The sequence below is a fragment of the Lemur catta genome, chromosome 17, assembly GCF_020740605.2.
Source record: "Lemur catta isolate mLemCat1 chromosome 17, mLemCat1.pri, whole genome shotgun sequence".
Lineage (NCBI taxonomy): Eukaryota > Metazoa > Chordata > Mammalia > Primates > Lemuridae > Lemur > Lemur catta.
Window position 1 is genome coordinate 7,286,158 of NC_059144.1, and position 16,180 is coordinate 7,302,337.

Consider the following 16,180-nt stretch of genomic DNA (forward strand, 5'->3'; position numbering starts at 1 on the left):
GTCGCCTGTCTGTTGGCGTTTGCCTTTCCCGGTCTCGGGGCACCATCTGCCAGCCCCACCTGCTGCTGGCTGCAGGGCAGGAGTTACTGGAGGGCAGGGTGGGCTGAGCCTTGGGGCCTGGGTGACTTACTGTCCAGCTCCGTGTCCCTCTGAGTATTTAACGTCGGCACTGGATCAGGGACCTCCCCGACTGTCCCAGGCCTGGGTTGTGACCCTGCTGGGTGCACTCTGTGCTCACCGGGGCATGGCGTTTGCTGGGGCCACTGCGTGCCAGGCTGGGCTCTGTGCGGGCTGCGTGTCCTAGCCGCTCCCAGATGAAGAGCAGAGGCTCAGAGAGCCTGAAGATGGGTGCCCCGATGTGGGGCTTGAGCCGGGGTCACCCTGTCCCCCGCCGGGGCACCCATGCACATCTCAGTGTGTACTTGCACGTTTGGGTGTGCATGTAAGAACGTGCACATACATGTGCGTGCATGAACATGTAAGCATGTGCCGTGAGCATCTGTGCGTGTGTGCGCGTGTGCAGGTGTGCACATGGGTGTGAGTGACTGAGTGGCCTGTGCGGGTGGAGTGTGAACGCGTGCGTGTCTGTGGCTCTCTCAGCTCGGGTGGCTCTAATAATACCACAGCCTGGGACAGTTCTGTCCACGGTGCTGGCGGCTGCCAGTCCGGGTGAGTCAGGTGCGCGGCTGCCGAGACCCTGCTTCTCGGTTCGTGCACGGCGGCTCGCGGTGGGTCCTCCCACGGTGGAAGGGCAGGAAGCTCTCTGGGGCCTCTTTTGTAAGGGCACAAATCCCATTCCTGAGGGCTCCACCCCTATGATCACCTCCCGCAGGCCCCACCTCGTGTCACCGTCACTGGGGGGGGTGAGGGTTTCACCACCTGAATGGTGGGGACACACTTTGGAGGGACACACTTTCAGGCCCGAGCAGTGAGTGTGAGCAGGAGTGCCCGTGCGCGTGTGCACCTGCTAGCGGGCGGCCCCGCTGCCTGGGCCTGCACCTCACGGCGCTTTCTGCCTTTGAGGAACCCCCAGATCTTGCAAATGCCTCCAAATCCTGCCCCTGGAGACAGGGTCTCTCAGCCAGGCTGCAGCCCAGCAGCATGCCGTGTGTGGGGGTGGCACAGTGCGCCCACGGGGCCACCTTGGTCACTGGGCAGGAGATCCTCCGAATGACCAGGCCTCCTGGGAGGGTGCGGCAGGGAGTGCTTTGGGGCCGGATCCCGGGGGAGCCAGCGGGTGGGTGCCGCTCCTGCTTCCCTCTGTCCCGTGTCCCCCAGGCCAGGCGTGCTGTGTCCCAGGAAGACTGCAGCTCCGTTGCTCCCAGCACTCTGTGCTGATGCTCCCGCTCTGCCGGTGTGGCCTCAGGCCCCTGCCTGGAGTTTCCGGTTCTCTGGTGCCCCTTCCCACAGCAGCTTTGTGCTGCGGCACTTGCTGCGGGGTGGGCTTTGAAAATAGGGTGTTGCGGAGAGGGGCCGGAACAGCTGCAGGGGGTGGGCGGGGAGCCCTGTCGGGTGCGAGGTGGAGCCAGCACCCCCGGCGGTGGCTTGGACCGGTAGAGAGTTATCCTCTCAGTTCTGGAAGTCAGAGATCCGAAATCAAGGGGTCAACAGGGGGTTGGAATCAAGAGCTCCATGCTCCCCCCAGGGGCTCTCGGGGCCAGACTGCTACATAGAAACTGCCCCAGGAAGGCCAGAGACTGTGGGGGTGGGGCTGGACTTGGACTTGAAGGGTATGGTGGGGGTCCTTTCTAGAAATCTGGAGAGCGTCTTGGTGGGGGCAGGGCCCGGCAGGCCAGTGTGTGGCCCCGGGGGGGAGTAGCCGGTGTGTCTGGGGTGAGCGGCGAGGGCTTTCTGTGAGTCAGGAGGGAGATGGGGTCACCTGGCCCGAGGGTGACATTGTGGGGACAGATGATGGTGCCCAGGGCAGAACCGAGGGCCCCACGAGCAGCTTCAGGGCAGTGGCTAGGACTGGCTGGCGGCAGAGGCAGGAGGCGGGCACCTGCCTGTGTGGCTGAGGCACCACCACCATGGAGCCAGGCTTGGAGGCAAAGGGTCCTTGCCTGGGTTCTGGGGTGATCAGCCCACCAGGGAGCACAGGAGGCCGAGGCCTGGGAGGTGAAAGGTGGCAGGTGGTTGGTTGACAAGTGTGTGCCCCTTGCAGAGCACCATGGGCTAGTCCTGCGTTGCCCGGTCCCGTCTGTGCACACACGGCCAGATCCAGGGGGCCAGCCCAGCGGCACTGCCACCTGGTGACGTGGGCGGACGTGTAACTGCAAGTGGCGATTCCACACACCTTCCTGCACAAGTTTTCACAGCATTACCACAGGTGGGGCGCCTGCTGTCCCCATCACAGATGAGGAAACTGAGGCCAAGAACTCCAGGGACCTGCCTCCCCATTGGACCTCGTGCCCAGGGAGGGCCCTCGGTGTGGCTGGGTGTGGCGTGGTCTGTGTGGGGCAGGACTGTTCTCGTGGTCTCCATGTGGCTGTGGCCCCCCGAGGCAGAGGGGCCTGGGCCTGCCCCACAGCCATCCAGGCACAGCTCGCCACAGAGGGCTGGGGACCCGGCTGTGGTGGCAGAGTTGGGGGTGGAGAGGGCTGTCCTCACACAAGGCTCTCGCTGTGGCTGCCTGTCCCTGTGGAAGCTCTTCCTGTGCTCATGCCAGCCCCTCGCGTTTTTGTTCCTCGGGTCCTCTGGTGGCATCTGGGGGACCGTTTCACTGTGTGAACTCCGTTTGTGCCGACCTATCTGGCTCATTTCTGTCGGGCCGGCTTCACCTCCCGCCAGGCCCCGTCTTCCCAGGCTGCCTCAGGAGAGATTGCTCTGGTGCCTCAATCGCTGCGTGGGACCCCTCCGGCTCCCACAGCTGTGACTCTGTGGCCCTGTGTGACGGGGGGACCGGGAAGGGAAGAAAAAGCCGTGGCTGTTCTGGGTGCCGCCAGGAAAATTAGTGTTTGAGTCAAGTTCACCTGGGATTTTGGTTCTTGCTTGGGTTTGCTGGGCCTGTTTGAAGGGCAGACACCTGCTTTGCAGAGGCTGGAGGGAGACGCGTCCTGCATCCTCTCTGGGGCATTTTCCTCCACCCCTTGCATGTGCACGGGGACTTGATTTCTGCAGCTTTGCGTGGGATGTGGGGTTGGCTCACACGTAAGTGTGTTTAGGTGTTTGCAAACCTACACTCTCAGCAAAGGCTGGCATCCTGGGCTACCTGCTGGACGGGCAGGGGCTGGGGGAGACCAGTTGGTCAAGCCTGGGCTGATGCCAGAGGGCCGGGATGCTCCCTGCGTCATCCCGTCTGTTCTCTCGGCCAGGCTGCCCTGCCAGGCACAGGTGCATGTCCAAGTGGCCAGGTGTGTGCCTGGGGCCGTGCGGGGACCGTGCCCTGCTGTGTCTGACCTGCACTCCAGGCTGAGTGGATTGCACGGGGCTCGTTGCTGGCTTTGCCCTGATATAGTGACAGTGACATTGGAAAATGGGAACTTGGGGGGCGGAGACCTGAGTTTCCCTGGAGGGTCCGGAAGGTGAGACTCAGGCACGTCCCCTGCAGCCAAGGAAGGGACCAGGGCTTGCCACACTGGACAGTGGCTTGGTGGAAGGGGGATGGGAAGCCCAGCGACTGTCCTCCCCCAGGCTGGAGCTCAGGCCACAGTCTGCAAACAACGAGCCATCAGATGACGTGGGGCCGGCATGGCAGGGAGTGGGCACAGGCAGGACCAGCGTAGGACTGAGGCAGGAGGCCATAGCCACTGGGTGGGTGCCATGCGTGGGCCCCTGAGACACTACTTGCAGCTCCTGCAGCCCTTCGTGTGGCCGAGTGGGTCCGCTGGGGCGTCCAGGACCCAGCCACAGGGGCCAGAGCTGGCGGGCGGGGTGCGGCCGTGAAGCGTCTATGCTTGCTGCGGGCTCCCGGCCTGTGGTCTTGCAGGGAGGGGGATCGTGCCGCTTGGCACATGAGGAAACAGAGACATGGCGTGGTTGGGGGGCTTGCTCAGGGTTGTGCCTCCAACCTGGGTCTTTGTGGCTGTGCCGTAGCCTCCTGGGGGTGCTGAGGCCTCGGGCTGGCGGGCGGGCGGGCTGGCGTCCTGACGCGCTCCGCCTGTGCAGACTGCCTGCTCATGCTGGTCTACAAGGACAAGTCGGAGCGCGCCAAGGGCCTGCGGGAGCGCAGCAGCCTGACCCTGGAGGACATCTGTGGCCTGGAGCCCGGCCTGCCGTACGAGGGCCTGGCCCACACACTGGCCATCGTCTGCCTGTCCCAGGCCGTCATGCTGGGCTTCGACAGCCGTGAGGCCATGTGCGCCTGGGACGCCCGGATCCGCTACGCACTCGGTGAGGGTGAGTGACCCAGGGCAGGGGTCCCAGGTGAGGGCCTCCCCCCTTAGGGGTCCTGGGGTCCCCACCGATGTGGTGGGACATTAGTGGGTCTTCACACATTTACTGAGCCCCAAGCTTAGGTTGGGAGAGCCCAGCTCCTGCCTGGGGGTGCTGGGGAGAGGATTTGGGACCAGGAAGCCTTCGGGGCCACAGGGCCTTAGGACCTCCCTGACCACCCCATGAGTTAGAACCTGCAGCCGGAGCTGGGGGCCTTCTTAGGGCAGTGCCCTCCCCAAGCCCTGTCTTTTGCTTCCCACGCTGGATGCTGAGCCAGAGCCAGCAGCCCCCAACCGCTGCCCGGGCGGCCCAGGAGGGCAGGGAGGAGCGTGCGCTTCTGGGGAGACATTGAGCACAGCCCAGCAGGGCGGCCCAGTGGACGGGCAGGTGTGTCCCCGCCCTTCGAGGGAGTGGGCTGCCCCCCGGGTGTGTGAGCAGGGCTGGCTGCCCCAGGTGGGCCTGGCGGCCGGGACTAGGGTCTTGAGTGTTCAGCAGCCGAGACAGCATAATGCAGTATTTTGTAAAAAAATCAAAGTTGATGCAAAAAACCCATGATGAGCAAAATATCAAAATTTTAAATAAAGTCAGGCTTTGGCCTTGCACTTAGCATTCCCCTCACCTGACCAGAGTCCCAGCAGCCCTGACCCTCCTGTCTTTAACAACTTAATGTTTTGTTCATCCTGGACTCCTTGCATTCCTTTTTATTTTTTTAAACATTGCATTAAAATGTCCCTGCCCTGGATTGCTGCGGGTCCGGGGAGCTGCCCTTCTTCCTCCATCCCACGGAGAGAGCGGCCAGGCTCGGTCGGGGCAGGTGCGGACGGCTCAGCCAGAGGGCACAGGGGAAGACAACCGCACCTCTCCAGAAAGTTCTGCAGCTGGGGTTCCCCCCAGCCCAGCCTGGCTCAGTGGCACAGACCCGTGTTCTTTATCTGGCTGGGGCAGGTGTCGTCACAGAGGCGGCCGGGTGCTGCCCTTTCATCTTTGTCTTGTAGAAATCACAGCGAGGTCCTGCAGGGATGTGCCCCAGGCCACCGCTGGGAGCAGGGGGCGGGGAGGACGGCAGGGTGGGGTCTGCCTCTGCTCCCAGGCCAGGCTCCCTGGGTGTGCACCCCCTTCTGAGGTGGGGGGTGAACTGGGAGAGAGAAGGGAGAGGATGGGACGGTGCTCACGACTATCTCTCAGGGGCCTTCAGAGGCAAAGTCCAAGCTGAGGTCATGGACAGGGCCACAGGGACCCAGGGCAGTGCCAGCTACCTCTGGGTGGTCTCGGTGTCAGGAGAACAACGAACTAGGCAGAGGGTCCAGGGTTTCCTGAGTATCCCTGAGGCCAGTCTGGGACTGGAGCTGGGCCTCCCTGAGCCTCAGTTTCCTCACTGTGAAATGGGACCACATGGCTGCCTGAGCGGAGGGTGTGGGAGGAGGGCTCCCCCAGCCCAGGTTAGGTGCTGTGAACAGCAGCCCGGCCCCGCGTTCCTCAGCTCCTGGATGGGGGGGGCGGGTAAGGAACTGCGGCCCCACCCAAGGCAGGGGCTCCACCCCCAGGCTGCACCATCACTGCTCATCCGTGTCACAGCGTGCAGTGAGCAGCTGCCGAGGGTGGGGCCACCCCCAGCCACACCAGGGTGCCCCCCCAGCCACATGGAGGGGCCAGCCTCCATCCCACTCTCTGTGACGCCCATTTGCTCCCGCCTGGCCCCTCAGTGCACAGGTTCCACGTGACGGTGGCGCCAGGCACCAAGCTGGAGAGTGGCCCGGCCACCCTGCACCTCTGCAATGACGTCCTCGTCTTGGCCAGGGACGTCCCTCCGGCTGTCATGGGGCAGTGGAAGCTGTCCGACCTCCGGCGCTACGGGGCCGTGCCAAACGGATTCATCTTTGAAGGCGGGACCAGGTGTGGGTACTGTAAGTACGCAGGTGCTGGGGACCTGAGATAGGGCGGCTCCAGGCTCTTGGCATCCCCTGACACCGTCGGCTCTGGGCTGCCCGACCCCACTTGGCTGCCCGCGTGGCCCACGTGGCTGGGATCGCACTGGAGGGCGGGTTGTGTCCCTCCACGCCTGCGGTCAGGAAAACCCAGAGCTTAGCACAGAGTCTGGCCCTGGGGCTGCTTCTGGGTTTCCCTGACCCAGGATGCAAGGTCCTCCCGGCACAGTGGCAGCTCATGGCCGTGCGGCCAAGGTCACAGAGCATCACAGCCACTGCTGTTGAGATGTAATGAAAACAAAAAACCAAAGAATAAATGCATTTAGCAAGGACGTGCGGGCGCCCCACGAAGAGAAACGCATTTGTGGACCAAGAATTCCTCATGGACACACCAGCCCCCACGGCCCCTCAAGCTGCCCCAATGTCACCAGTGAGGTGGCTGAGCAGAGGGAGGGGGTGGGCTGGGTCCCTCAGGCGTGTGAAGGCCCTGTGACCCATCCTGGCCAAGTGTGGAAACCAGAGTCCAGGAGTGTGGCCAGCGACTGGCTGCCGCACGGGGCGGGGTGGGGAAGGCACCCTGGTCCTTCACAGGGAGCTGGGGGTGCTCCTTGGGGCCCCCTGTTCCCGAGGGGGTGTAGACACATGGGCTGCTGTGTGCCCCTCTCCAGAGCGGCAGCTGCTTGTCTGCGCTCGCTGCCCTGGGCTTGCGGTGGGCTGAGTGGCTTCCCGGGGGTCACGTGGGGCCATGATGACCACGGCAGTGTGCGCGCCTCACGCTGGCCCGCCCCTCCCACCCAGCACACTGTGGGGCTCTGGGGGGCTCCTGCTGTCTGGCTGGGCAGATGCAGGCGGGCGCGCAGGGCGTGCTGGACCCTGGCCACCTGGGCCCTCATGCCCCAAAGGGCCGGTGGGGGGAGCACAGGCCGTCTGGGTGCTGCGTCCCCCCCTCCATGCCAGGCACTGGGAGCAAACCCCGTGGGCCTGTGGCAGGGCGGGGCCCAGGAGGGGAAGGCTTTGGGTGGGGCGGGGGCGTTTGAACTGGGCCTTAGGGCCAACAGAATAGAAGTTTCTGGAGGTGTGAGGTGCTAGAGGATGTGCCGGCTGCTCCATGTCCCGTCTTCTCTCTCAGCTGGGTCCAGTCTGGGGACCGTGTCTGCCACTTTCTCCAGCCCCTGGGGCCACAGGGAGCATTTTTAAATGATTTTAACTTTTCTAAAGAGAGTCGCAGTGGAAACCCCAGACTGGAGACTCGGTGTGTGTGAACGCTGGCGTCTGCCTGGCTCTGAGGAGCCCCTGCTGGCCGCCTTTGGACTCCGGAGCCTTGCTGGTGGCTGGACAGAGCTGGCTGGAGCCCTGGCCGCTGACCCCAGGAAGCCGGGGCGGGAGGGATGCGTTTGGTGGCTCCTGGCTGGGCACTGGGGTGCAGGGATCGGGGCTGGGAGCTCGTGGCTGGGTCCGGCTGGGAGGCCTCCGAACCCGTGTGAGGCCGAGCAAAGCTTCTCAGTCCTCAGAGGGGGAAGGGGGTACCGAGGAGGGGTGCAGACTGCAGCCCGGGGGCATTGAGGAAGCTCTCTGGAGACGCTTCTGCAGGTGAATAGGAGTTCGCCCAGCTGTCAAAGGGACAGAGGGGTGGGAGGAGGAGAAAAGGGTGCTCCAGACCTATGCCAAGCCTGGATGGGTGACCCAAGAGGCCTGTGCAGGAACCTGTTGGGTGGGGTGGCTGGAGGTGGCCTGGAGAACACAAGCTGTGCCGGGTTGCAAAGAGCCTGGGAAACTGGACCAGAGTTTGTACCGTATTCCCAGAGTAGCAGGGAGCCATTGAAGGTGCTTGAGCAGGGGAGTGTTCAGGGTGGTAATTTTGGCCCCAGGTTATAGACTGGATCGAAGGAAGGGACTGAGCCAGGGCCAGCGAAGTTTCTAGTTGTGTCCAGAAGAGAGAGTGCGGCTGGCCCAGCAACACTGGGTGGGGGGTCTGGGTGGGAGGTTCTGTGGATTCCAGGAATGCTGAAGAGGGGAGGCAGGGGGGCAAGCCAGTGGGGAGAGGAGGGCTCCCAGGTGGGGGTGCTCCAGTGGAGCCCCTGCCCCGGGACAGGCCCGTTGTCTCTCGGTACCCATGGGTGTGGGCGTGGCGCAGGCGTCCCCGGCAGGGCACACCCGTCCAGCGGAAAGCAAGTGGTGTCTATGAACCGGGCTCATTTGCCACTGACCTTTGCAGGCTCCTACAAGTAGATCCTGTACTTTGTCACCTGTTGACCCAAGTCCCCTCTGGGTCTAGGGCTGCCTGCCACATTTCCAACAGGCCTGTGGTTTGCGTCACTGGCCTGCTCTGAAGTTGCCACCGGGTCTCATGCCGGTGGGGGGTGGGGAACCCACCTTCCTCCAGCCCACTTAGCGGCATTTACATGCAGGATGAACGTCCAGGGAGGTGCCCGGGAGCCCACTGGTCACACAGCGGTGCTCATGGGAACGAGCAGCCCGGCCCCCACCCCTACCCTGTGAAGGATGTGCGCCATCCCCATTTTACAGTGAGGAAACTGAGGCACGGAGCTGTCCGTCAGCCTGCCCTGGAGTTCACGGGGGCCAGTGCTCTGTGGCAACAGTGGCGTGGTCCAGCCCATGGGCTGCTCGTCTACTCGGCTGCCCTGAGGCTGTCCCTGGGGTCCGAGGAAGCGGCCGTGGCTGCCACCCTTTGTCCCGAGTGTGCAGGAGCCCAGCCCTTCCTCTTCCCCTTGAGGAGCAAGAGCCCCTCTTGGGCAGAACCAGCAACAAGGCAGCTTCCAGGGAGCAGGACCAGCCGTGGTAATTCGGACACTTGCCAGCTGTCACAGCCTCTACTTGAGGGCGGTTTTGCTCTAGGATGTGTCCTTATGGGCAGAAAAGCATCCCCTGCCCTCCGGGACGAGCCACGTGGCCCTGGGGAACCCCATGGGACACGGGTCCCATTCACACCGGGGCTTCAGTGAAAATTCATGACTCACCTGCAGGCTCCTCAGACCTCAGCCGGCCCAGTCTCTTGACCTCTCTGAGCCTCAGTTTCCTCATCTGTGCCATGGGGCTCCTAGTGTCCCTATTTTGGGATGCTGGGGGCAGTCGGCCATGAGTGCCAAGTGCTGGCCTGGGTCCTGGCCTCGTAAGTGCTCCGAATTCTCCCGTCCCCACTGCCTGAGCAGCTCCGCTTCCCACCCCAGGGGACATGGAGGCCCCCCCACCCGCCGGCTCCGGCTGCTCGCCCTCTGTTGCGGGTGAGTTGTCAGGACGCCCTTTCAGAGGACGGCTGGGAGCTGCGCCCTCGGTGGGCTCCGGGGAAGCCGCAGAGGAGTGGGACCCAGGCCCTCACCTGCGCAGGCTGCGCCCGGGTGGGCCCGGCAGGGGAGGCCTTGCAGGGTGAGCGGGTGTCCACCGATGAGCAGGAGGTGTCGCTGGCCCTGGCTTGGGGATGAGGCCAGCCCTGTGGCTGCCTGTCCGTGGCCAACACTGCAACACTGTGCCCAGCGAGGAGCTGGGTCCTGGCTGGCGCTGGTGCACCTTCAGGCACGTGGAAGTTGTGTGAGTGTGGGGGTCCTTGTCGTGGTGGCCACGGGGATGTGCCTGCCATTGAGGGGAGCAGCCACAGAACGTCAGTGCTCTGCCACGTGTGGCTCCTGCCCGATGGTGGTGGCCCAGGGGAGGCTAGAGCCCAGAGGGAGGCCTGGCCAAGATGTGGGCTCGTGTCCTTGTGTAGTTGTCACCAACCACCATCCGCCCACAGAAAGTTTTCTGTCTTCCCAAACCTATGCTGTGTCCCCACTATACACTAACGCCCCAGCCCCCCAGCCCCTGGCACCCCCACCCTACTCTTCGTCTTTGTGAATTTGACTCTTCCAGTGACCCCGTAAAAGTAGAATCACACAGGATTTGAGCATCATGTCCCTATGGTGCACTGTGTCACAGTATGTGGCCGGATTTCCCTCCTTATTGAACTTGAATACAATTCTGTGTGTGGACAGACCACGTTTTGTCCGTGTGTCTGTCGGTGAGGCTGGGTTGTTTCTGCCTTTTGGCTAGCAGGCGTGGCACTGCCATGAATGTGGCGTGCAGACATCTGTCTGAGTCCTTGCTGTCATTTCTCTTGGGGACACACCCAGAAGTGGAATTGCCAGATCTTATGATAATTCTAGGTTTAAGTTTTTGAGGCTCCGCCACACTGTTTTCCAGGCTTCTGCCCCATTTTACGTTCCCACCGGCAGTGCACAGCGTTTATCCACGTTCTCCCGAACACGGTATTTTCTGTTTTTTGTCTTTGTTTTGTTTTGGTTTTGCTTTGTTTTGGTAATAGTCCCCCCAGTGGGTATAGAACGGTTGGATGAAATTTGAAACTTAATTTCAAATAGAACTTGTTTCATTGAACTTTGCTTCTTTCTAACACAGTGCTGCCCGAGATGCAATTAATCAGTCTGTGTTCTGCTAATAGGAACACTGTGCACAGCAGCATCGCCAGGGGCTGGGTTAGCTGCTGACTTTCTGATTGAAAGTTTGTGCAAGGCAAGTCAGTGCTGTCTGCACAGAAGCTTTCTAGAACCTTCTCAGCATGAAAGTCCCAGAGACACCTCCAGATTCCGCCCCTGGCAGGACTTCCAACGTGTGATCTTTGTCAACAAAGGGTGATATGCTAATATTTGCTCCTTGAGGAGGTCTCACCAGTAGCAGGCATCAGGGCACTCCAGGTTATTTAGGGACGAACTTTTTTTTTTTTTTTTTTTGAGACAGAGTCTCACTCTGTTGCCTGGGCTAGAGTGCTGTGGCATCAGCCCAGCTCACAGCAACCTCAAACTCCTGGGCTCAAGTGATCCTGCTGCCTCAGCCTCCCGAGTAGTAGGGACTACAGGTGCATGCCACCACGCCCGGCTAATTTTTTCTATTTTTAGTAGAGACAGGGTCTCGCTCTTGCTCAGGCTGGTCTTGAACTCCTGAGCTCAAGCGATCCTCCGCCATCGGCCTCCCAGAGTGCTAGGATTACATGTCTGAGCCGCTGCGCCCGGCTAGGACTAACTTCAAACAGTGATCATTTCAGATCTCAGGGCTTGTTGAGTATTTCAATGGAAAAGTATTTTTTTTCCTACGGCTGGTGAATCTTTGAGCAACAGTGTTTTCACTGGACAGTGTTCCCAGGAAGTAACTGCATTTACAATGTGGGTGAGGTTTGCCTGCAGCCCCTGGCAACCCACAGCATCTGTCCAGAGCAGAAGTTGGCCGTGAGCCCAGGCAGCAGCTGGCCTTCTGCTCAGTGTCCTGCAGAACTTTCTCCTTCTCTGCATTTCCTCGTGTTGTGTCTTGCTGTGTAACAAACATTCCCCAGCTGAGTGGCTACTGTGTGACTTGCAGTCTTGAGTCAGGGATCTGGGCAGGGCTCAGCAAGGACGACTCGTGTCTGCTCCACGAGGTGTTGACTGGGGTCACTTGGGCAGCAGCATTTGGCTATGGCTGGGCTAGAAGGTCCAGGATGTCTGTGGTGCTGGCTGCTGGTTGGGAGGCCTCGGTTTCCCTCTAGGAGCCTCACTCTCCAGCAGGACAGCCCAGTCTTCTCAGCATGGTGGCTCATGGCTCCAAGAGGGCAGAGGTGAAGCCGCTGGGCCCCTTATGGCCTCAGCCCAGAGCTGGAAGAATGTCTCCTCTGTCATTGCATATTAGCCAGCACGAGTGATAGGCTGGTGCGGGGCCCAGGGAGGGGCGGCCTTCACGGACAGGGATGGGGGAAGGGCAGTGACCACACCTGCACAGTGTGGTGAACCCAGGCAGCCTCTGCGCGTGTGTCTTTCCACCTGCACTGAGCGCTGGTGTGTCCCAGCCATCAGGGACTTGGCTGGACACTGGGGGCCACAGGGGAGTCAGACGTGTCCCTGTCCACAAGGAGCCCAGCCTGGGGAGCAGGTAGGCAGATAAGGGATGTGAGGCAAAGCATCTGCCCAGAGGTGTTCCGCAAAAGCATCACAGAGCGAACTGTAGGCCTCCTGAGAAGGGGGTCAGGGGTCAGAAAAGGCATTGAGTCCTGAAATGTTAACAGGCATGCTAGGTAGCCAAGGGGCATTGAGGGGTGGGGGTGGCAGCTGGCCGGTGGAGGAGCGTCAGGTGGAGCCTGGGGTGGGGGCGCGAGCCTGGGCGGGGCCAGCGAGAGGGCAGCGTGCTGTGTCCCAGAAGTCCTCATCCTGAGGCCCAGGCAGACTGGCGCTCTGAAATGGGGGTCCTCCTCCAGGGCCCCTGAAGTCGGCTCTGCTGGCGTGGATGGGGGTGGCCAGTGGGGATGCCACTCGGGGGCCTGGGACTGGCGGGCAGCTGTGCTCCCAGGCCCAGCCTGGCTGGCCGCGCCTCCTGGGCTGTGACGCTCGGCAGACGCCCCAGAGGAATGCAGGGCCGGCTCCGCTCCCTTCGGTAATGTGGTTTTTTATAGTCGGGGGACTGACTGTCCCTCTGCTTCTGCCAGCTGCTGTGAGCTCAGGATTAGAGGCCTGGCCTTTGCAAGAGCTGGGGACGGACCAGCCGGGCCTTCCTCTGGGTGGGGCAGAGATGGGACAGGGAGCCACCAGTGTGATGGGCCTTCTCCACGTCTGCCCTCCCAGGTCCTGGCACAAGCTCCCTCCAGCCCATCCCAGCTCGGAAGTCCCATCTGGGCCGGTGAGCCCCTTGGGGCCTCCTCCTGGTGGGCATCAAGGGGGCGTCAACCTCCATGCCCACCCCTGCTTCTGGTCCGTGGTGACAGGAAGGGCCCAGGTGGGCCTGGTGACTAGGCTTGAGTCACCTCTTGGCTGTGTGACTGAGGACAAGTAGCTTGCCCTCTCTGGGCGTCAGTGTCCTCATCTCCAAAGCAGGAATGACACTGTTATGTCACTTGGATTTAGGGGAAATTACATGGATGAAGCTTTACCAGGCACAGGGTTCTGCCCTCTCTCATGTGCCCCAAGAGACCGACACGGGCCACAGCAGCACCGCCACGTGTCAGGGCTGGCCCGAGTCCCAGGAATGCACATCCCTGCATTCCATGAAGGTGGAGCGTGACCAGGCGGCAGAGGCCATAATGCAGAGATTTCCTGTCCCCCACCCCTCTGCCCGCCACGGCGCCGTGGCAGCGCCTGCCCTGCGAGCGTGCCTTTCTTTGGGCAACGGGCAGAGGCTCCAGGGCAGGAGAGATTCTTGTGCGCTGACGCCAGGCCAAGTGTCCGGCCCCACGAGGCCAGCGTCGGCGGGCGGGCGCAGCCGGCGGCCTCCCCATTCAGGCGGCCGCAGGGATTTCATTCACCCTTGGCTGGGGCTCGGGCCCAGCAGGAGGGCGGCTGTGGCGCGGCTGCGGGTGGCTCCCTCGGGCCCTCCTGGTTCCCACGCTGAGTGGGGTGCAGTGGGGGGGTACCGCCCACGACGCACGCACGACCCTGGGCTGTGTTGCTACCCTGTGGGCTCCATTTTCCCCCGAAAGATGCAGCAGGAAGAAGCGTCGGTGGCTGTCGGTGGGGAGGACACACTGCTGGCCTTAGGAGTGACGGCTGCATCGTTTGTGGGGTGGGCGCCGCACCACACGTTTTACAAACGTCCAAATGTAAACCTCAGACAGCCCTGGGTCAGAAACGAGGTTGAGGGCCACCGGGTGTGACTGAGGGCATACGGCAGCGTCCTGGGCTGTGACCCCAGCCGAGCTGTTTCCCGAGGGCCGCCTGGCAGGGCTCTGGGGCTTCCTGGCGTGTCCACAGCTTCATCCACCCTCAGGACAGCCGTGTGGGGTGGGGTTGCTGGTCCCCGGGTGCAGCTGAGGAAACCGAGGCTTGGAGGGCAGGGACTGATCACACAGCTGCCCGGCGGGCGCCCTTATGCCCGTGGAGAAGAGCTCTGGGCTGTGCTTCAGGACAGGATGCCCCATCGGCCCCTTCTTGGCGCCCTGTCCCCGGAGGCAGGACCATCGTGTTCCTGCAGGGCGGCGTGGCGGAGGGTGGGTGCCTGGCTAGCATTTCTGCACGAGCTACCCCGCCGTTCCCCAGGGACGCACACGGGGCAGTGCTGCACCCACACCTCGGGGACGAGGGCTGCGGGTGAGGAGGCAGCTGGGGAGGTGGCTCCTGCGGGCCTGCTGCGGACAGGCCTGGTGTGGGCCGTGGCCAGCAGCCGGAGCAGCCCTGACAAGCTGTGTGTGTTTGAAGGATGTGGAGGAGAGACTGGGTCCAGGGTCTCTGGGGCCCAGCGTCACAGGGCCAGGTGAGCCGGGCAGTGCGGGTCTTGGCTGGAGTTTGTTCAGGTTTCTCAAGTGCCCAGCCCATGCTGGGGCCACACTGGCCTCAGTGTCTCTGTCCTCCCTCTGCAGGGGCCGGAGTCTTCTTCCTGTCCTCCGCCGAGGGGGAGCACATCAGCTTCCTGTTCGACTGCATCGTCCGAGGCATCTCCCCCACCAAGGGCCCCTTTGGGCTGCGGCCGGTTCTCCCAGGTGCGTGCAGGGCTGGGCCGGGTGGGGAGGTGTGCTCAGCGGGCCACACCGCGTCCAGGGGCCGATGGCTGCCCTGTCCACAGCTGAGCAGCCCAGAGCCTCCCTGGCCTGGGACCCTAGCTGTGGGCACCAGGCAGCCAGGGGCTTCTGAGGGGACAGTCTGTATGTGCCGGGACCCATGCTCACACCTGCAGACACCTCCTTGCAGGGTCTGTGCTGTTGGGCTCAGGGGCCTGAGGCCTTCTGGCTGGGAGTCCGGCCCAGCTGCACCTGGCTGCGGGTCAGAGGCCTGTGAGCCGCCTCCTGTCTCCCAGCCTGGGGACAGGGGGGCCCTTGCCTGCGGCCGGTGGCTGGTCTGACTGCGGCTGGGGGCTGAAAGCCGCCTTGGAAGGGGCCTGGGTGTGGGCACCACCTCCTGCCCAGGGCACCATTGTCCAGGGGGCCTGGGCCAAGGAGGGTGCTGGGCTGGGGGGAGGGGCACGTTGTCCAGGCAAGGCTGGGCTCCCCCAGTGCCAGCAGGTCCCACTGGGTCCCTGGGTGGGCTACTGCTGACTCCTCTCCCAGTGATGACAGCGCTTGTCTCCGTGTCCAGGTGGAGCGCAGGCCTACGGCCGCACAGCAGTCAGTGAGCTCACGCCTGGTGCCTCCTTGCGTGGGCACCCAGCCGGGGTGTGGCGGGCGCGGCTGCCCTGGGAGGACAGAGGGCGGTGGGCCGTCCCATGCAGGCACCCCGGCTGCAGTCTGGACACACGCTGTCCACCCCAGCGCAGGCGCAGCGGCCAGCGGCCACCAGGGGGGAGGAGGCAGCTCCCAGGCTCCCCCCGCCCCCGCCTCCGCTGCCCGGCTCTGTTGGATGGTGCGGTGGCGCCCCCTGCTGGTGTCTTCCTGCCTCGCAGCCCTGGGCGCACGTGGCCGCAGGGCGTGCAGGGCACCGTCTGCCCCATTGCCTGGCCCTGCTGGTGGAGCCAGCGGAGGCAGGACTGTCCAGCAGCCATGGAGAGCCCAGGGCCAGGGCCTGGACTTTGGGAGCGGGAACTGGGGAGGGCACCCGCCCTCTCCTGCGAGGAGGGGGTGCTGGGGACAGAGCCATCCAGAGGACAGGCTCCGCGGCAGGCTGGGGGCAGTCGAGCTGACCAGAGCCCCAAACCCTACTCCACAGACAGTGCTTGTCAGAGTCAGCTGGTAGCTCTTAAAAAATACAGCTGCCAGGGTCTCGGCTGTAGCTCTGCCTCCCAGTGTCCCCCCGGTGTGGGGGGGCCCCAGGTCACCCTGGTGTGACAGCCGAGTGGGCCACTGAGCTGGCCAGCATCCAGCCACAGGAGTGGCGGGTTCCTGCCCCTGCAGATCGGACTCCGGGCCAGGGTCTGTTGTCTGCCTTGGCCGGCGTTGCACAGAGGCCTGTGCTCAAGGGGCTCAGGAGACGTGGCTTCAGCGGGCAGCAGCC

At 63.2% G+C, this 16,180-nt stretch overlaps 1 protein-coding gene across 4 annotated transcripts in view; it reads left to right on the top strand.

Moving 5' to 3' along the window:
• DOK7 (docking protein 7) overlaps window positions 1-16,180 on the top strand; it is a 32,614-nt gene that overhangs the window by 6,013 nt on the left and 10,421 nt on the right. For 3 of the 4 annotated variants that reach the window (XM_045528468.1, XM_045528466.1, XM_045528467.1), the window contains 3 exons: window positions 4,105-4,335; window positions 6,075-6,275; window positions 14,617-14,736. In XM_045528468.1, the coding sequence (XP_045384424.1) occupies window positions 4,105-4,335; window positions 6,075-6,275; window positions 14,617-14,736 (552 nt within the window). The other variant, XM_045528470.1, reaches the window with a different exon arrangement.